The following is a 21,907-nucleotide window of genomic DNA, read 5'->3' on the forward strand; positions in this document are numbered from 1 at the left end:
GTGGTTGCGAATCCATTTCGGAAAGTTCAGGTAAGTAGCTCCCTCATTCCCACTATCCTAGGGTAGGCCCAGGAGGGGATCCTTCACTAGAATATCACCAATATAGGGCAGGAAAAAGGGAGATGGGGACAAGGTGTTATGTCCATGTAATTTTTATTATTTATACTTGGGGGGCGGGGGGGAGTTTGTTTTGGTAGCAGCTTTTTGACCCAGCGACCTAAATACCACTCCTGTTGCTCTGGTGTCGCGCTAGTGTGCTGTTTTAGGGAAGGACCGATCCCCGCCTTCCCTTGGTTGCAAGGTAAACAAGATTGATACACACTTGGTCACTCTCGCTTTGGTGATGTTGGAGCAAGTTTATTAATGGTTTACTCACATTGACCATTAATTGTTGTTAACACGTGTTTCAGCCTCTCAAGGGCCTTTTTCAAAACAAAAACTTATTTAAAGGCAAATTATTTCCTAAATAATACTTTCTATCTGTATATTTCACTGCGGAATTCCATCTCACAAAAATCATGGGTTAATCCCTTCGTTATCTGTGTTCTGCCTGTGTTCCTCACGTCGGCGTGTGAACTGTTGGACAGTTTGACCTCACCTCCAGGGAACAAAACCATCTGCAACAGGCGTCACCAGAGTGAGGTTGCAACTTGAGACAAAAAGAGCATGTCCTGCACGGCTTCTGTCGATGGCTGAACATGCTGGAGCAGGCTTCTTGTAGCACGAGCTGAAATAATAATTATGTGTTTATTATATAGCGCTACACATCCATAGGTCTCAGAGCGCTGAGTAACAGACAACATTATCCCACAGAGTGGTACTCAATTTATTGGTGTCAGAAGGATGTAAGGCTGAGTTGACCCTGATTAATTCAAACCTGCCACAGCAGGCTGCGCACAGATATTTGGGCAAGAGCTTGGCTCACTGTGCTATTTGACCGGCTAAGTTCCAAGGATGCACTCACAACGGCTAAAACGAGCTGGCCTAATGGAGAGCTGGTCAATCCACTGAATGTCACTTCTGAAGTCTCAGAAGGCATGGATGCTGGAGCACGGGTTGACTGATTGTTTCCACCGGTCTAGGAGGCAAAGCTTTTGACTGGGAGATCGCCCAGGTCCTCCAATGGCAAGGATCTGCACTATTGAAACTAGCAGTGGCTATCCGATGATCGATGGCCAGGGACCACACATCTGCTAAGCAACAGACATTCCAGCATCATGATGTGAACTGGGACCAGACAGTCCCATCTCTCGCCTTCGGCCACAGACCCAGACCTCCACTTAGCCTGCCAAAGTAGCATCTTTGCCCAGTAAAGGGCATTGCATATAAAGCAATTCTGGCCCTTAAAGGGCTGGAAGAAGGCCAAAGAACAATATGGTCAAAGGACAGGCAGAAATTCCATTGCAAGGCCATCTTGGAGTGATAGCAAGTCTTAGTAGCCATTTGCAGTAATTGCAAATGTGCCAGAGTACAAAGATGTAAGACACGTTGGGAAAAATATCCGCTGCCACTGGCCCATCTTGGACACATTGTATTTGTAACCCATAAATTACAAAATAAATATTTATAAGGATACATATTATCCTAGCCACACTTCACTTTATGTTGATATGTGCAGTTGTATAAATACATAAAGAGAGACATAGTCGATCAGTACTAAAAGTCTTATGGACTGATCAGTCTCCCATAAAAATGAGGCCAAAGCAAGGGAAGTAAAGCAGAATGCTTTAATTTCTATTTTCCTCCAAAAAGTCTTGTCGGGTGCAGCAAAAAGAAAGAGTTTCCCAGAGATGTCTATGGGAGGAAAGCAGCAAAAAGAGTAGTTCTTAACAGCTAGTGTCTGCTTGGTTCTGAGGTGTGACTTGGGGAACCAGGTGCCTCCCAGCGCCGGTAGCTGATGGACCTTTTATGTGAGCGATCCCTTTGTCACTCTCCCTTGGCCTATGTAAAACCAGAGTTGATGGCTGGAAGGTTTTTAATTAATCCTAACCTCTTTCATTGCGACCCTCCAGACCATCGTCTGTACGTGACCACAAGTATTCCCCTGTCCTGGTATTGTGGAACCTCCCCTTCACCCCAGTAAGTCCATGAGGGACAGTTATAGTGGGCCTCCTGTCTGAGAGCCTGAATCTCTCTAAGCTGACTCAAAATCTTAGAAGTGAAAAACAAAAGCTTCCCTTTAATTCAAGTCTATTCACATATCAACCTAAAGATTGTTCTGATGCTGTTTCAGATAAGTCCATGCGATCAGTGAGCATCTTTAGGTCCTAGGAACGAACTCCGGGAGCTGTCAGTGTTGCAAGCTTACTAGTTTCTGTCCACGGGTTTCTCCATATGTGAGCTCTGAAAACCTGCAGTTGATAAAATGCTGCAAAAAACGCAGCTATCGCATTGTATAACAGTTAACACATGTTCTCCCAGCATAGGATTCCCTTGCTGAAGATGCCACAATGCAAATTCACTGCAAAACAAACCAGCATTCCCTAGGCACTCTGAGGATTTAAACATCTTACCCAAAGTTTTTACAGTAACCAATTCAAATGCTGAGGGAACAGTAGACATGGCCGCAATAGAGTAGAGGAAAGAGACCATGCAATCCAAGATGGGGGACAGACCAAATAAAACCCAACCCAGAGGGAAGTGGGAGAGAACTTTATGAACTAGAGACAAGAGTCGGTGAGTGTGCGTTGCAGGAAGCTGGAGCTTGGCAGTGGTTGGAGATTTGAGAGAGTTGTAGAAAATGAAAGTTGGTGATGTGGCATCAGTGGAGTGCAAGAGTAGATGGTGCGAGCCATGAGTGAAGGAATTTGTAACACCATGGTGGCAGCGCGAGGTGGTTACATCAGGTGGTCAGGGTAGATAAGAGGTGATGTTAAAATATAAATGGAAGGAGGTTGTGGTGTAGGTAGTAGAAGGGAAGGCCATGATGTGTACACCTACAGTGGTGGAGGTGATATTGGAAAGTGTAGCTGGTGGATAGGCGGGGGATGCAGAGAGAACATTAGAGGTTGTCAACAACACGAGGAAGGAGGAAGACTATTCCACAGCCAGCCATAACAGGAAGGTTCTCGCAGGCCAGGTTATCCCTAAGCAGGATCAGAATATGGTTGTTGGAACGAGAGGACATCCTAGGATCATAGTGATGAGGGAAAGAACCCGTGGGGGTGTTTCACGGTTAGGACAGTCTTAAGATGATCGCTCTACAGCACTTCCTGCCAGCTACTTCCACTTACCTGTCTGTTGGCATGTGAGCCTGCATCTAGCCCGTTACCCAAAGGAGTGACTGAACACCTTTTTTTCTTTTTTTACTTGAAGGACATTGGCGAGCTTGGAAGGCCGTAGAGCCTGGCCAGACTGGGGAGGACATAGTGGTGTCCAGCAAAGGTAGAGATGCAGAGTGTTAGGAAAGATTTCCCTTTTTGCAACCTTCCCTCCATAGTTTCCTATCCAACCCCATTCTTTTTGCTCTGTTTTTATTCTGCCCTGACTTTTTGAAGGAAAGTAAAGCCTTCAGCTTCAATTCCCTTGCCTTTTAACTTTTTCTCATTTTTTATGGGAAAAATGATTCACTATCAGTACTGTCGAACTTTCTAACATTGCACACAGCACCTTACAGTGCGGTGCGATGGGGATACTCTTATATCAAACCAGCTTTTTACACATGGCATATTGGATTACTTTTATATGTGCTCTAGACAAGCTGGTAGCAGCAGTTGCAGTTATACCGTTTTTTGCATTTTATTTGGTGGGCACATTCACGTTTACCGTGTTTGGCTACTGAACATGACTAGTGCCCGGATTTTTGCTTATTCTTTGACCATATTGTTGTTTGGCCCCCTCTCAGGTCAGGAAAGCCCTTAGAAGGTCATGCAATGCGCGGAAAAGCTGTGTCTGGGTGTGAGTTGCTCAGGAAGAGGGCTGAACTGTCTAGTGCCAATACACATCCCTGGTGCAAAGTCTGGGTATTGAACAAACGCAAAACCAGTAGTTGGATTGGACAACTACTGGCTGTTTGAATGGTGCAACCCCTTACCATTGATGGGCTTGTTTGGACTTGCTTCAAGCTTGGATTTTGGATAAGAAGAGTACCTCTGCAGCCATTTCTTCAGATCTGTGTTGGAGCCAAGAATCCCTTGACGAGCAGCCAGCTGAATATCTGAAGACTACTTCTGAAGTGGCCCTACATCCCTTCCAGTCGCCAGCCCGTTGAAGTCCTGCTCCTCTGCCCGATCTCCAAATGCCCAGAGCGGTGCTTCAGGCCTTGGACTAGTGGGACAAACTAGTCTCAACACCTTCTAGAGGATTCAGCCCTACAGAGTCTTCGGAAGTGTCCCTGGACTGCCCAGTCGACTAACCAGCTCTTTTGTGGCCTATCTCGTCCGATCCTGTTCCAAATTGTACTCTAGTACTTTGATGGTCGGCCACATGTGTCACAAGTAGCCTCCTTGAATTCCAGCTTTCAAAGACAAGGTAAGGTGTCCTGGAGCAGCTGCCTTGCCCGTGACTGGAAGGACGCCTGTCGTCACCTATGTGCAGAGACTGTCACTGGAACCTGCATTCCTCCAACCTGTTAAGTGTTCTGAAGGCGTCTGCACCAGTGGAGTTTGCATTTCTTCCACGAAAAGGGTTGAAACTTACATTTCCGTTCAACCAAAAGAATCCTTGAACCTGCAACTCCTGGGAACCCAACAGGCCCCAAACGATCCACAAAACAAACTATGAAAATCTAGGTCGAGGTTGGGAGGGCAGCAATAAGTACAGCTATTTGCCTGTCACATCTCAAATCCCCCCACCTCTCACCACCCACCAACATCCTTTATAAAATAACATCAGATGCTGACTGACTGGGTCTAAAGTACATTTCTGGAAGTTCATGTCTGAGAGAGGCAGATTTGCAGAGAGACAATCACATTCGCTGATAGTGCAGATATTCTCCTTGCCAGTGTTTGCACCTAACTTCACACCTGAAATTGCAGACATACATTTGTGACAATTTTTTAAATCGCATAGAACATACTCAGCCCTTTGAGTCACTGTGCCCTTCACAATTGCTCCATCTGTAAAAGTATATTTGTTCATCAAATATTTAGTAGATGCCTCTGCAACAGTATTTGCATTGTAGTGTTTAGTTTATCTACATTTTAGGATCGCATGCAGCTTCCTTTGGGAACATTATTTTGTGTGTATTGTTGCAAAAATGCCTCTCAACATTTTTTATTTTTTTCCAACTGTAACTTGGCCATCAGAGATTAAAGACGCGCATTGCCTTTTTACGCTGGAAGGAAAAAAATCTGTTTCCGAATCTAGATGGAAATGGTACATCTATTGCCTTTTGTTGGATGGTGCGTCTGTATCTGCATCCATGATTTCAAGTAGGCTAGCTTGTTTCATTTGGAGAGGCATGTGCAAACACAATGAGGAGTATTTCAATGAAAGATGTATGCGGTTTTAAAAGAAACTTCAGCATATACCAAGTTCTGCATTGTCAAAAAATAAAATCCACTACAGTTGAGCATATCCCCAATCCATGCAAATTGCACAAATGCCAGAATTCAGCAAAGTAAAAGTAAGCCAAAGCCTACTTTGTTGATGACTCTTAAAAGCTTTTATGTCAAAATAATTGGAACGAATCTCTGCCCTTTATGAAGTGGGCAGTATCACTAAGAACTGCTTACAGCATTGGTGCCTCTCCCTGCCGGAATCGTGCAGCTCATTCTGGTGCATGACCAATGGGCCATGCCTGATTTACACATGCAGCGCACTCCGACATATTGAGGGCTCCAGCATTCCAAAAATGAAATGCCAATTATGACATATTAATAGCAATGGCATTAACATGTGTTTTTCAGTGGTAGTGCTGGATTATCACATGTACTCTTGGTGACCAGGAATCTATTTGAATTCTCCATGCTTTAGAGAATTACTTTAAATTGTATGGTGTTTTGCCCAATTTTGAGCAAAAACAGTGCTCATAAAGTGCACCATTTCAACCTAGTATTGAAAGGATGAAAATCCCCTGCCAGAATTTGAACATCTGCATACAGGTACCCCACACATCTCTGTAGATCTCCTGGTTTGTTTAGATAAACATTATTCATTGTTTACCCAGCACATGGCCCTTCTCAGTCCTCCAGAGAAGGGTCAGTTCCAGGCCTTTCTACGCATTAAAATATTGTAAAAATGACACCTTTTTATTTTTCTGGACGTTTCATTTATGCACTAGCTTAGAGCATAGGGCAGTGCAAAGGTCTGGTCCCTTGATATAAACCATCTTGCACCTCAAAACCATATCTGAGGCACGGACGCGTATGGAATGTCTTGTTTAAACATCCACTAACCTTAACTTGGAGCCAATGTGGTCAATTGTACTTTAATTGGTTGGCAGCAACAAGGCTCTTGCTTGCACTTGAGTGATTGTCATTGCACCAAGCATCTTTTCAGTCTTCAAGACTACAATTCTAACATTCAAAGCCTGACACTCCAGCCAGTGCAAGCTTTGTACAAAACAAATTAAATCGTTTAATGTGTAACTGAAATAGAAGCTAAGCAATAAATGTCCCTGCAGAGGTATTCCAGATAGGTATTTAACGTTATGTAGTGGTTTATGCTGACTTCCTTCAACTTCGAAGCACTGTAATTATTAATGCCACATTACATAATTTATCTGACTTCAGAAGGATGTAAAGGCTAATTGTCCAGCAAACATTTGACCATGAGATTTTGTGCATGCAAGGGAAGCGGTGTGTTACTGCACATTGTGCCATTGGTGAGAGGATGATAATTCACTCAGTGCTTTCTGTTAATTGTGAGAGAAACCTGCTTTTCTGTCACAATGTGGGCTGCTGACACATGAGAATCATTTCCATAGGTAGCTTTTTGCATGCGTCCGCTGGATGTCCTACTTTTTACTTTTGCGAAGGAGAACATTCATTTTTACTCAATTGAAATTGCATTTACTCTCAGTTTAAACATACTCCCACCTCAAAATCCTATCTGGAGCACTGTTCATCCTATAGATATAAATAAAATGTACATAAAAACCACTGCTTGCTTTTATCACCCAATTACTTAATTCATACTCTTGTTTCATAAAACATAAGCTGAAACATAACTCTCAAATCATGTTTAAATCCCGTCATTTATAGTACGTCATTTTACATTCCTGTTTAGTTTTATAAATGTAAGTGGATAAGCGCCAGAATGCAGTGCAGCTGGTAGTTTTCCACCTTTACTTGAAAGTAAAATGTATGCCGGCTCTTGAATTCCTGTATTGGGACACGCATAGAAGTGGGCTCCTCTATATTAATGCAAATTCCATCTTAACGTTTAATACAATTCGGGTACTACTGACTTAAAACAAAGAACTCCTTATTGTCAAATACAAATAAATACCCCTCTTAGTGACAATGGCCACAAAACACATTTCCCCTCCGCTTTTGTTATTGATGGTTAACCTCTTGTTGAGACACTGCCTGACCCCTTCAAGCCCAGCTGCAGCTCTTCCCCTCCCCATGTCTTGGGAGGATAGCTCAGGGGCAACGTGCTCGCCTTGGAAGCATGACGACACCGAGCAACACAGGTTCGATCCCAAGTTCCGCACTTAGAAACCTCTGGTTATTAAGCACATTATAAATAACATATATCATATCATGAACACAGGTTTTGACTGTTTGCAGTAAGAGGGGGACATGGGAAGAGGGCCAGGGACTTCAGACACCATAATAAACAGTGTTCATTTTGGCTTCTGATGCAAGGTTCTACTTGGAAGCCTCTGGCGAGCTACCAGTGTCTCACAATCTACTGGTCGGAGAACCTGGATCTAGAGGTGGTTGTGCAGATGAACATACTGTGTTTTCACGCATTTCTAATAACGTGTTTGTTAATAAATACTGCAATATCTAGCATTGTAGTGTGTATGCTCATCTGTGTATTGTCAAGCTTCCTAATCTAGTATTGAATGGTTTGAGATTTCATTTACGAGAGAGTATGTTTTTGAAAGGGATATTGTGAAGTTGTTTCTCTAGGGGGCCATAAACATTAGAAAAACCCTGACAGTCATCACTGACATGAAATACCTGTTGTAGCAATAAACTGGTGTACACGCTCATTCTTGTATGATGTCACTATAACCCATGGTATGGCCAAACATAAAACAATTACAACATTTAAATTGGGCTTTTGTATCACGCTGCAGGCCAGCACAGGGGCAAAGCGCTAATCTTGGAAGCAAGACCACGCCGAGCAACAGAGGTTTGAAACCCGGATCCGCGCTTAGAAACCGCACTTGGGTACGGTATTAAGCACGTTATAAAAAATGATTAAATTAAATATCACGCTTCATGCGGCCTCCAGACACGGGACCAGGTATCAAACTAGTGCTCAGTGTTGTCTTGCTTCCAAGCTGAGCTTGTTACCCTGAGCTAACCTCCTGGCCAAACATACATATCGCTTGAGCTCTCAGGAAGTCAATGCACAGTGTAGGCTCCTCTGTAAAATAACTTGTACATTTATTGATTAATAGAAAATGATCTTCTCAAAACAGTGTGTGTATGGTTTTTCACTCTAAAACAGTCAGATCGCTAGTGGATCAACGGAAACAACAAATAGCATCACAGAACACAATTTCCTTTCCTGTTAATATCATATGACATTTACTTTACCATATGCTCAAACTGTTCTCTTGCTGAACATTGTTCCTAAGCACAAAGAACTGCTGTTGTAGATGAGACGTTTTCTTTTAAGAAGTTCAGTTTATTTGCTTATGAACTAATTTTCTTTACTTTGTTTATTCTCTAGGAATTTTACATTGCATTACGACTTGTGGCCTGTGCACAGAATGGACATGACGTTTCCCTTAGCAGTCTTAACTTGGTTGTTCCTCCACCCAGATTTGTAAGGATTAATATTTTTCAGTCTCACCTTCAGACTAACATTATACACTAGCTCCATTTACACTGCACATGCGTTCTAATTGAAGCTGGGATGGCTTGCAGTACCTATATAAAGATTATTATTTAGCGTGCATTCTCTGTTACATAATGTAGCACTAATTTGCTTTTTCTCCACCCCAATCACCTCAAGTGTATTGAATTATTTTCTATTCCTTCCTTCTAGATATCTAGTGGAAAGATCTATATAACACAAAGTTGCTGACTTGACCAACCCTATTTCAGGAAGGTCATTTTTATCTTATGTCTGTCTACTATTGCAATTTGCATGCTGGCGTTTCAGGCCCCACATCTACTCCTAAATGTCGAGTCGCATGTTCCAGTGTAAATTGCACCAGGTGAAGATTACCCTTGATGCAGAGAGACCAGCGTGATGCAATGCCATGCTTAAGATTCTTCTTAACAAAAAAATATATGTAGTTCTTTTTCTCTAATACATCTTCATTCTATGTAGAAGAACATATTCCCTGGCTTGCCCATTGCCTGTTAGACTACTTATCCATAACACAGTCTTGTCTTGTTTACATTGAAATTCCCTCATTCAGTGGAGAAGGGTTGCCAGTTTCATAAACAGCTGTTGACGGTCAATCACACAAGTAAATACCAAAGTTGCCAGCACTATAGGAACTTTCATTTTTCCCGTATTCCTTTATGTGCTTCCATAAAATACGCATAAATAGAATAGTTCATCTATAAATATTTAATACATGATAGGATTTAGCTCACTACTATTGCAAAAGCACAGCAGAAGGGTTACATGATCAAGTCAGTAAAGTTGAGATGAAGAATTTTTCAAGCAAATATATATTGGTTGTAATAACTACAACCTAACGTAACGATGAAGGAATCGTGACCAGATTTTGGCTATTTTGACAAGGTCAGACATGAGCTTGAGAACAGAATCTCTTAGGGTGTTTACTCCGAATTTCTTTCCTTTGGCCAGTGCTACATTTACACACACATTCCAGTAAAAAGTAGAAGAGACTTTTCTAAATAAAAGTAATGCAGAACACTCAGTTTTAAGATGTACATATTTTTGTTCCTTTTCAGCACGATACCGGGAGCCCATTACATGCAGGCAGTTCAGCTCCAGCCGACATCCCATGGGCTGTTCAGGTAAATGTGTTCTATTTTGTTTTGAGTAGTTTGTGTTTTCGGGCCTGTTATGTCTTTACATACAAATATGTGTAGTGATGCATCTTATGGATATTCATATATTTCTGGGAGGGATTCATTACGATGTATGTCTCCCTTTGTTGCTCATAGTATGGCGGCTCGAAGTCTGTAAAAGGCAAATTGGTTGTTGGATCACTGTCATCATGCACGCTGCATGCATTCTCCATGCACAACCGCTCTCCTAAAGTTAATTATCCTAGTTTATAGACCTATCAATGGTCTTTCACAACGTCTTTTGCACCTTCCCATACTCTCCCTGCACCTCCTCGCTTCTGCTCTTTATCCTTACTTGCCCGCTCAACCGGAACCCACTGCCCGTAACAATCAAAGCTGGCCCAACTGTGGCTCTCTTTAAAGCTTGGCTTAAAATTACTTGTTAAAGAGGGAGCTTCCCTCTGCTCTTTTCCCCCCATCCTTCCCACCTGACCACACCACCACCTTCAATGATGTTCAAGGTAATTTTCTATATTTTAATTGTACTCCTCTTTAGTTTGAAGCATTTGCCTTTGTAAGCCACCAGTTTTCTTATAAATTTATTTTTTTCTGTTTCATTTTGTCCTTGGTATATATTGGGATTTTTACACCCTCATAAACTAGCTCACCACTTGTTCTTACCTTTTGTGCTATTGTATAAGCATCCTTCGTGGCAATGCCTCTACCATCTCTAAATGTGTTTTTTTTTAAGTCATTTCTGTTCGAAATTGACATCCCTATTCTTCAAATAAATACAAATACCTACCTTACATCCCCAGAGTTGACCAATACGTTTAGGTTCACTGTAATTTTATAAGGGAAGCTGTACAATGTGGAACAAAATTAATAAACTGGGATGGACTAATATACAACTAAACTGTCAAGCTCAGCCAAATCCTCAAGGAAGTAAACATTCAGGATAACTGAAAGTTAAAGGATAACTAAATGTGTAGGACACTCTCCTTAATCGGGGTTACTTTTGGGCAGAGATTTTTTGCAACGTCTTAACTAGTCTTTCGGACTTCTCAGGTGCTCTGGGCCTCCGCTGTATTCACGACCTCAGGCTTCAGGGGTTCCCACACATAACTTCTGTGCTCTCATTTCCAATCTCGTTTCACAATTCCCTAGTCTCCCGCTGTCGAGTACACCAACAGGGCACATGCAAAAGCTGCAGAATGTTCAAAATGCCCTGGTGGGGGCCAGGACGAGGAGAGGTGTGGTCAACTACGCTGCTTTTGTCTGTCCTTTGGAGAGGTTACTTTAGCCCATAGACCCACCCTTGTTTTCCTTCAGCCCACCTAACACTTCTTCTGCTTCCTGTTCTTCTCACTTGCCCTTTGCACATCCCTCATCAACTTTTGACATAAGTCTTTGTCCTGTCTCCCTATTATCACCTTGTTCCTTCTCTACCTTTCGTCTGAGGTTACACCGCCTATTGCTTCTTTACCACTTTTGGCACCCTATCGCTTCCCAACCTACAGTGCAAAACTAAAGATCATTCTCTGCCTCAACCTCGTATTCGCATCCTCCTTCCTCTTCCCAGTGTGCTTTTTTTAACCTTTTTTTTATCACTCCTCTCCCTGTTTTTATTTTCCTCACTTGCAACTTTTGTCTCCTTTAGAACTCTTGTCCCCCAGACCTCTAAAACTTTGAATATTTTACTGCCTCTTTGTTTGCTTTCATTATGGTTGGTGTCCTTCCTCTCCCCAGAGAAGACAGTTTAGAGCGAAGAGTAGCAGTACCTTGTAGTTGCTCACGGGGGTCATCAAACCACATTTCCACCACTTACCCGAGTGTCGCTTTCTTCCTGTCGGCCTCCACATCTGACATTCTAATAACATTTTTGTGAATGGTTCACCACACTTTAGTCTTGTATCGTACACCAGAGTTGGAATATGTATATGCTGGGTGTCTCAAACAAGACAACCCTACTTGGATTGTTTGTGCTATCAAATCTTGGGAAGACATGCCTCCAAAGTGCAGTTGACAGGTATGGAACATTCTGCTGCTTAGCTAAAATGCACAGAAACAATGTCCCTGTTCCAGATGTTCTGAAAGACCAATTTCTTCTACCTCATGTCATAGATGGCTCAAAGAATACACCAAGGATGTCTATTAATATGGTCGTGGGCCATATGGTCCATTCCCCCTCTCCCCGTCCCAAAATTTCCCTCCTCCCTAACCCAGGAAATCGTAACCCTGGTTAGTGTTACAGATTGTTGACCCCTACTATCAAAGTTTGGGCTTAGACTAGTGATGGTTCCCTATTCGCAAGCTCACTGACTCACTCCGAGACATAATAACTTTCCCTACTCTCACCAAAAGTTAGTGGTGTAATAGGAATTGGGAGCATGCTTTGCAGGGACTTTGTTGTATTATTATTCTTCCTTTTCCTCTGGTTTCTCTCAACCTCTTCAGTGCTCTTCTGATGCTCCGCCTGTCGTGGACCACAGACTGGTTCAACCCGGTATATGTTGTGGTTTCTTGCAGCCCCTTCTGGAGCTGGTTGAGGTTTCTCCAACTTTAGGGTTCTTCTGGTGATCAGCCCGATGTGGGCTATGGGCTTGTCCAGCCATGTTCCAGTTATGGTTCCTCTGGTCGTCATCTATGCATGGGCTACAGGCTTGCTCAGGCCCTCTGTCTTTTCGTTCACCCCCTTTCATAAGCCCTGCGTGTGTTATGGCTCGCTCAGCCCGGCTGTGTTTTCTCTTGCCCCAATCTGGTGTCCTCTGGCAAGCAGCCCTGCATTATCTACTGCATGACCTCCCGGCTCTCCACTTGTCCCTCTTACAATGCCATGCACCTTCTATCCAGCAACATTGCTTGACTGAGTAGGCAGTATCTTGGGCCTTCGAGATCTGCATACTCTTCCTAGTAGGAACTTCGCGATCAGCGGCTTTGCTCTGGTTCTTCCCTTCGGCGGCAGGTTTATCCACCGGTACATCTCGGGTTGCTTGTGGCTCCTTCCTTTCTTCGCGGTCCCAGATTCGTCTGGGCTCTGGATTTTGTCGAAGCGGCAGCCTTCCACCGGTGGCCTGGAGTTACATTGCACCATGCAGAGTGCATGGCTTTCCCAGCGGCTTCCTCCTTAGGGGGAGGGACTCCCTCTTCTGATCTGGTGCAGGACAGCATTTGTTCTTCGGCAGTTTTCCCCTTCTCTGATCTGGCTGGTGTGTTTACTTCCTCCTCGGAGGGAAGAATCCATTGGTCCTCAGTTCCAGTGGGGCAGCAACTCAGGAAGGTCAGAAAGCAAGCCATCCACCATAAAGGGGTTTTGTACCTGGTAACCCTGTTCAGTTAGACAATGAATGCTTGGTACTCTCGTGAGGGAAGGTTAAGGGTCAAGTTGAAAAAGAAAATGCAGGTCTCAACCTACACCATGTAATGTGTTGTCATCAAAAATTAGCATATCAAGTCAAATACACTGAGGAACCCCGTCCACACACTCGTAAACTCGACTTGAGCCCTGGTTAAGAGGAATACTTCTTTGGGCATCCTTGTCCCCAATGGGCGGGGGTCACCGCCAGTGGAACCCTGCTTGCCCTGTCCCCTAGGGAGAATACTGCAGAGCAGGCTTGCCTCCTTAGATCCAAAGGGGTTGACGACCCCTTGGGGAGAAGGGATGAATTCCCTGGATAAGTCACATACTGCTTCTACTCCTGCCACTAATATTACTACTACTCCCCCTTGCTGCCCCTACTAAGCCACTACTACTCCCCCCTCCCTGCCCCTACTAGTACCCCCTCGCTGTCACAACTACTACTCCCCTTGCTGCCACAGCTACTACTCCCCTCGCTGCCCCTACCAAGCCACTTCTAATCCCCTCACTGCCACTATTAAGATGGATTTCTCGAGTCTGGCCTGGTACACAATAATCAATTTAGACAGGTAAAGATAAAAAATATTCTAGGCCTTCTGGACACACTGAAAAATTAAACTAACATGGTATTAATGCACAATATTCTTATCATACAAATACACCATAGGTTAAAAATGCATTAAAAGTTACTTATTCAGCTAGCAGGTAAGTAGAATAAAAGCAATAATGATGGAACCAAATCACAAATGAATTTCCCTACCTCAAGTAGTTGAAACCCGGAAAGAATGGGGCCTTGTGCCACAGTTTTTCTCACCGGAACAGAGTCTCTGTAGATATACAAGTATAATGTATTTGTGTTGGTGATGGATCCCAATATTCAACAATTTTACTACGGTAAGTAAAGGTGTTTCTGTATTTTTAGGAGTTACTACACAATGATGACCAAAAGGCAGTGGAATGAAAGGTTAGGAGACGAAGAACGTATTCCCAATGGGGAAGAAGTGCAAGTTGCACTGATATAGGCGTCTTCAGCACACTTCACAGGAAGGAGAGGTCCAACAACGGTCTCCACACACAGGTGAGGACAGGTGTCCTTCCAGTTGCGGTCACAGAAGCTTCTCTAGGACAGGATCCCTTGAGGCTGGGATGCTGAAATTCAGAGGTAAGTCTACTTGTAGGATATGCTGGTGACTACCAAAGTTTCGGGTACAACCGTGAAACGCCAACAGTTCTTAAGAAGTTGCCCACAAAGGAGCTGGTCAGTCCACAGGGTGGTCCCGGGACACTTCCGAAAGCTCAGGGTGGCTAGATCTTCGAGAAGGTGTCGAGACTGGTTGGTGCCACCAGTCCAAGGGTTTAAGCACCGCTCAAAGTCTTCGGAGATCAGGTTGTCTAACAGATCTACAACAGACCAGACACAGGAAGGGATACCAGGCCCCTTCAGGAGTAGTCTTCGGATCTTCAGTCAGACTGTTCCTCTATGAGGGATTCTTGGCTGAAACGCTGATCTAAAGAAACAGCTGCACGAGGATCCTCTTCAGGCTGGAAGCAAGTCAAAGACTACCAATCGTACACGTCTGCATAATTCAAACAGCCAGTAGTTATACAATTAGGGACAATTATTGGTTTCAGTCATGCCTCACAACAGGACACTTTGGCACCATGGATGTGTAGTGGGATCAGACAGTCCCACCCCCTTCCTGGGCCACATACATACAAAGGCACCAATAGCCCACAAACGGGCCTGCCAGCCAGGGTTCTACTATTCCAATTATTTTTGTGGAGATCTTTTGGGAAGGTCTTAGCCGCAGGCGGTATAAGTAGTTGCAAGAGTTAAGATGAGGAGTTCAGTGGTGCCTGGCCTACATTTGACCATGGTAGAGACCATGCTCAAGGTCAGAATGTACATTAGGTTAGTGCCACTGGGCTGTGATATAGCCTTCAGGATTTGAATAAGGAAGTAATTTGCGATCTACTAATTTTTGACTGGGACATGCAGGATTATGGTAGTTGCTTACTCTGCAAACCGCTTCTGCATGTCCTGAGCTACGCCTCTTCAGTTTCTGTTTGGTAAGAATTGATGCAGTCACACTGTGTGAGACTACACAACACGTATTTACCTGGTATTGGGTAACCCACCTTTTGGTATAGGTCTGTGCTATTCAAATTGGTAGTGTGACTGAGCAGCCAGGCCAATCTCAAGAGGGGTAAATGTGAGCTGGAGAGCTGTACAAATGCAATCCGTAAATACAAGTAACACTTAAACTCAAGGTTTCTGTTATAAATAGTTATTTATTTAATTTATATCAATTTTTAAATAAGCATTGTAACACTGTAAATTGTACTCTGAAATTACTTTTCAAAATCAGAACAAGGTAGTGGATAATCTTTGGTTATGCTGCTTACACAATTCCTACACCCCGAGGTGACTTCAATCGCAAAGACAGTAACAGCATTTTTATATATACTTTGCAGATTCTGAGGGTGCAGAAAGGAAAGGTTTAGGGAATGAAAATGTTTGTACGCTTTCTCAGTAAATGTGAGGACAACTAAATCTTCCAATGAAATCTAGACCAGCATTTCCCAGCAGTAACATTCTAGAATGAGTTACCACCTATGAGGGACAAACAATATCAAAGTCAATGGGCTAGAAGAGTCTTCAGGGAGCCAGGACAGCCAAAGTCAATTTGAAACAGTCTATCGGCCTGAGGCGCTTCTTAGAATCAAAGTCTTGCACAAAGTTAGAGTTTGTTAGAAAATCATTTGTAGGGTCACAAGTTGTTTAGCCTGTGAGAAGGGAGTTGGAATCAACCCTAAAATTAAGCCAATGCAATTACCAACTGAGAAAAGCACAGCTAAAAAGGTAATGAGGTAAGTACCCCAAACCTAAACAGTACCTCTGGTTTGAAGAAGAGTGGTCCAGCTGGATTCTGTCTTGCTACAGCAGTACAGACCCCTGTTTCTGAGCATCAGTCGTGGGGACAAGAAAGAGGATTTCTGGAGGGCTCCTGCAGTGGCACTTGGGAGCTTGTCAGCAGCTACGGGATCTTTTCGGCTTAGCAGAACTTTGTGGTTTCAGCGCTTAGCAAACAGCACCAGCGCGGATCTTGGATACCGGTTGGGCTTCCTTCACTCATTGGATCCTGCACTCTGGTGAGGGGAATCGGGATCTGGTTATCATGCTTCGGGAGGGTTCCTGGGAGACTCCTGGAGCTTCTAGTCGGATTAGTTACTGCATCAGATGTATCACTCGACTACGGATTACTTGACCCGTGGCATTCGGTTTTTACAGCAATGGAGAAGCACAGCCAGTCAGGGAAGATGGTCCAGTGGAGTTCCTCTCTGGGTTAGTTGGTCCAACTACCCAAGGGGAGAAGTCATTCCTTCCGGAGCATCTGTCGAAATGAAAAAGGAGTTTCAGCACAGCAGCAGGGCTTCACCGGGCAATTCAAAGTTCCAGGAGACTGTAGCAAGCTTCGTTCACGGTTTCTTTGTCTGGTGTTTCTCCCAGTTGTCGACTCTGCATCTAGTCTCAAAACCCTCAACTTTTAAGCAGGTTTCTCCCATTCATGCACATCCTAGGTTGTCAATCATCCAGCAGGGTGGCTGTCCTGAAAGGACAGCCAACCAGCCAATCAGGACTGGTTGCATTCAGGCATTCCTAGAGACAAAGGACAGGGGATTTTCGGGATCCTTCCTCTCAACCTGTCCTTTCGAACAAACTGAAGCCAGAGGCGTGCTTCAGGGCTGAAGCCTGCCAAAGGCAGGACAAACAAAGGGCTTGAATCTGTTTTGAGGCACAGAGTAAAAGCCAAGAAAGACCTTTCAAACTGAAAATGGCGAAAAAAGAAAACGGGGCCATTTTGACAAAATGTTCACCCATGGATGCTGTGCTGCAGCTGAGGGTTCAGCCTGCGGTAGAAAAGCACAATAGTAGGAAACATTAAACCACTGCCACCAGCCATTTAACGTAGTGAGGGTAACATAAAGATGTTACATGAGAGAGTAGAATAAGGGGCTACTAGGTAACCCCCAGCACTCCACATAAGATGGTGTATGCTGGACCTACAAAGAGAGAAGATAAATTAAGTCAATTTCACTTTACTATTTTTGGGAACTGCAGTTCACCCAAGAAAAGGTATTTAAACCTTATGAGAAATCTGAAGGTATTTCTCTGTGACACTGCACTGAAAGTGCCGTGTGTCGCCATACACAAAGTAGATGCCTATTGAGTTTGTCAGTCTTCAAAAACAGTGGAAACACATAATCCGAATCGGATCAAAACACATGAGAGAGTGAGAAAAAGGTCTCCCTCATTCCTGGGTTAAAATTAAAAAGTCCTAAAGTCCAGTAAAAGGGCTGGGAGGAATAGGCACAGAAATGAGAATTTTCCCCATTAGTTTCCACTAGGGCAGGGTGGACAATGACGCACCTGTGCTTTGCAGCAGCAATGTGTTTTGCATTTCGCAAGCAAGAAAGGGCATTTTCACAAGATAGCATATCGAGGACAACACGATAGTTGCCTTCAGCTCCATGAAACTATTTTGAAAATAAACCTAAAATATAGATCTTATTAGATAGGTCATGAAACCACAAGTGGCCACTCGTGTCTAATTCTTGATAGAGCCACACAGATGGCTTTGAAGCTGTGAGCCAATCAATCTCTTGGAATGCCTCTGGGCTGCTTCCATTTCTAAATTTGTATCCAGTCTCTGCCATTAAAGAGAGGGAGAACTATTTGAAAATCAGTCTTAGCCTCCCTCTAGAAGGGGAGATTCCAGCCCACATTATTTATAGATCCTTCATTATCGTATCTGAGGGGCTTTGGATCTTAAGGAGAGTGACCTAGGTGCTAAGATGTGGCATGTACCTGCTACTTTTGATGACACAAACAATTCAAAAGAGATTAATGAGCAGCTTGGTGTTGCCACTATTTTACATTGTTCTAATTTTTTCTTACTGCCGCCCTTTTTCAACCTCTATGCAGTCCTTATCAGATCGCTCCGGAGGGCATTATGCAAGTTGAATGATGAATTAGGATTTTATAAAGTGCAGTCCTGAGTAAGGCCAAAAAGTCAATTGATTGATTGAAAGAACAGGCCAAAACATAGTGTAGACATATGTGGATATGTTTGTAGACTGTGGTATAATGTGAGGCAAGAGGCATAGCACCACAGGCATATGAATATAGGAGGTTTATAATTCTTGAGCACACAGATGTATTATCCTGTTTTACTACAACTGAAAAGTTGAAAAGACGGACTCGTGTGAGCCCTCCTGAATGCCATTTTCGAGGGGATTGGGTCCTCCGACGTATTCCATATCTGTGACAGGTAATCGTCACAGCTGTGTTGCTTCAAAAAATTCCCTGCGTCGATGACGTTGATACGCTGTCCTCGATGGCCTCCGTCGACGTCACCGGATGTTATGAGTAGGACACACGACGCCCGTAGCCTCAGTTCTGTTTTTTCCGCGTACGTGTTCGCTTCGGAGATTTCGGCGCGCCTTGGTTCTTCTGAGTTTGTTCCATCGGTTCTTCGAACCCGTTTGTTTGTGAAGATTTCCATGATGTTTTGTCTTCTTCTACACCGCGGCCAGGTTTCAAGAAGTGTTGGGACTGCAGTTCCAAGATGTCGCTGACGGACCCGCACAACGCCTGCCTCTGGTGCCTCGGTGAGGACCACGCCACGGATGATTGGGACGATTGCCAGGCGTTAACTTCGAAGGCCTTGCGGGAGCGTAAGAAGCTTTCTGTCGGTAAGGTGTCCAAGCCCCTGAAGTCGAAATCCACTGGGCTTTGACTGACGATTTGAGGTGTGACTCTGCGCATCGCTGGCGTAAGTCCAAGGGTGTCTCGAACTTGGAGTGGGTCCCGCCATTCCTCTGCCTCTTCGAGGCACTCACGGAAGCGCCTTCCTCGTCCGAGGACTCCGCCCGTCGGCGGGTTGCTTGTCCCACCAAGCATTCCACTCCTGCGGCATGGGATTCATTCCGTAAGGAGATGATGGTGACTTTTTCAGTCGCAGGTCTCCGTTCCGTCCGCGCCGTCGAAAGACGCCGGCAGGGAAAGTGCTAGAGACACTGACGTGCTCGAGCAGTCATCGCCATCACTGGGAACCTTCGAGGTCCCGGTCGGACAAGGTGGATCGCTCTAGCCATGCCCGCTCCAGGACCCGGTCCTTGACGTCATTGAGATCGTTGGAGCCTGGGACGTCTTCGAAGACCGTTGAAGGAATCTCTCGAGGCTCTGCCTCCGAGGAAGCCATCGGCGCCGAGGCTGTCGAAGGACACGCTTGGGGCTCCGGCCTCGAGGCCTGTCGAAACCATTGGCGCCATTTCTCGTAGGTGCCCCGGAAACCAGTCAAAACCCCGAGGAAGGCTCTGGCCAAGTCCAAACACGTGCCCTCATCCAGGGATTTATTCCAGCCTTTTGACTATATTTCTGAGGTGGATGAAGGGACTGATGATGGTATGGTGCCTGAGGAGGTTCCTGATGACCTATTATCTGGTCATAGCCAGTTAGAAGACTTGCGTCAGTCTTTGCACGACGCCAGTGGTCTGGACACCTCCCCGGAGGTTGAGTTTGGCAGGCCTGACCCGGGTACGCATGCTGAATCCTCGTACCCGCGCCTCATGTCGAGAGTCGCGGAATACTTGCGGTGGTCTGCGCCACCAGGAGATTTTCTGCAGGATGACCTGACAGACATCTTGGACCAAGGTCCACCAACTGATCCAGTACTGCCATTCCATATGGCCTTGCAAAGAAGGGTGGCTGTGGCTTGGAACGCTCTGGAGAGTCTCCCAGCAGTGGGCAAGTCTTTGCCGAAAAAATACCGTCCTGCCCGTAGCGACCCCAGTTACTTGACTACGCACCCCACTCCGGAGAGTTTGGTGGTGCAGGCGGCTATGGCCCCAGCAAAACAGGCGTCCTACCCTACCATCCCTCCTGATGGGGACGACAAACGTTTTGATGGGTGGGTGAAGAAAGTGTTTTCTTCAGGGGGTATGGCTTTACAGCCAGCAACCTCTGTGTGTGCCTTAGCACATTTCACTCATACTCTGTGGAATTGTCTCTTTGGCAGCTGAACATATTCCCAAAGGGGAGGAACGGGATGACTTTCTTACTCTTGTTCAGGATAGCAAGGATGCCATGTGTGAATCCGTTCAGTCGGGTCTGGACGTGGCAGATTGTGTAAGCAGGTCCATGGCAGCGAGCACCGTAATGCGCAGATTTGCGTGGTTGCGGAAGTCAGGGTTTGCTCCTGATGTGCAAGCCCGGCTTCTCAACATGCCCTTTGATGGTGAACATCTTTTTGGCAGCAAGGCTGATGAGAGCCTTGAGAGGTTGCAGACCTCCAAAGCTGCAGTAAAGTCGTTGAGCGCTGTAGTTTGCCAACCTTCGCCTTTTCGTCCTAGGGGACAACAATGGAGGGGAGGTTCCTTTCGATACTACTCTTTCTTTGGTAGATCGAGAGGCGCTGCAAGTCAAAGGGGCCACCGTAGGAGTGCCAGAGGTGGAAAACAAGGTACTCGAGGAGCCACAGCCACTCGGGCAGTTGCCTCTTTACCCTCAGGCACTGCCGCAGCCGCTTTAGCTCAGTCATGAGGCCATGTCCCATGGTTTGCCGGTTGGGGGAAGACTGGCGCAGCATCTTGTAGAATGGCGTGCCATTACTTCAGATTTGTGGGTTCTGGGCTACTGTCTTTCTTTCCGGCTGAGGCCTCACAACAATCCACCAGGGAATCTCTCTTTGAAGAGGCCGGATCCGCACCTTGCGCAGGAAATTTAATCCCTGCTGGAGAAAGGCGCCATAGAACTGGTGCCTGTAGCGGAGAGGAACAAGGGATGGTATTCTCCTTATTTTTTGATTTCGAAGAAAGACGGGGGATTGAGACCCATAATGGACTTGCGTGGTTTGAACAAGCTCCTCAGGAAGGACAAGTTCAAGATGGTTACTCTCTCTCAAGTCCTCCAGGCCCTTCAACTTCAGGACTGGTTGGTGTCTCTCGACCTCAAGGACGCTTACTTTCATGTGCCGATCCATCCCAAGCACAAGAAGTACCTGAGGTTTGCGGTTGACGACTCGCACTTTGTTTTGGGTCCTGCCGTTCGGATTGACCTCCGCTCCGAGGGTTTTCACCAAGCTCATGGTGGTGGTGGCAGCGTATCTCAGGAAAGGGGGGATTCACGTCTACCCCTACCTGGACGATTGGTTGATCAGGGTGCGCTCTCCTGAGCAAGTCCTGGATCATCTGTCAGTCACCTGCCACTCCCTTCACAAGCTGGGCATTTCCCTCAACTTAAAGAAGTCCCATTTGACGCCAACTCAGCGGCTCCAGTACATCGGAGCAGTGCTAGACACATTCCTGGGGCAGTGTTAACCTCCCCAGGTGAGGACTCATCACATTCTGCAGATGGTGCACAAGTTTCAACATGCCCAGCGTCTCCCGGCGTTCGAGTTCTTGAGGTTGCTCTGCCTCATGCCATCCT

The 21,907-nt window shown here is 45.2% G+C and overlaps 1 protein-coding gene across 2 annotated transcripts in view; it reads left to right on the top strand.

Annotated features, from left to right (window-relative positions):
• Positions 1 to 21,907, top strand: part of EPS15 (epidermal growth factor receptor pathway substrate 15) — a 1,698,287-nt gene that overhangs the window by 311,514 nt on the left and 1,364,866 nt on the right. For both annotated transcript variants that reach the window (XM_069642214.1, XM_069642213.1), the window contains exons 5-6: positions 8,797 to 8,892; positions 9,999 to 10,064. In XM_069642214.1, coding sequence (XP_069498315.1) covers positions 8,797 to 8,892; positions 9,999 to 10,064 — 162 coding nt within the window. The remainder of the gene's footprint in view (positions 1 to 8,796; positions 8,893 to 9,998; positions 10,065 to 21,907) is intronic.

The sequence above is a fragment of the Ambystoma mexicanum genome, chromosome 1q, assembly GCF_040938575.1.
Source record: "Ambystoma mexicanum isolate Mex_15411 chromosome 1q, UKY_AmexF1_1, whole genome shotgun sequence".
Taxonomy (NCBI): domain Eukaryota; kingdom Metazoa; phylum Chordata; class Amphibia; order Caudata; family Ambystomatidae; genus Ambystoma; species Ambystoma mexicanum.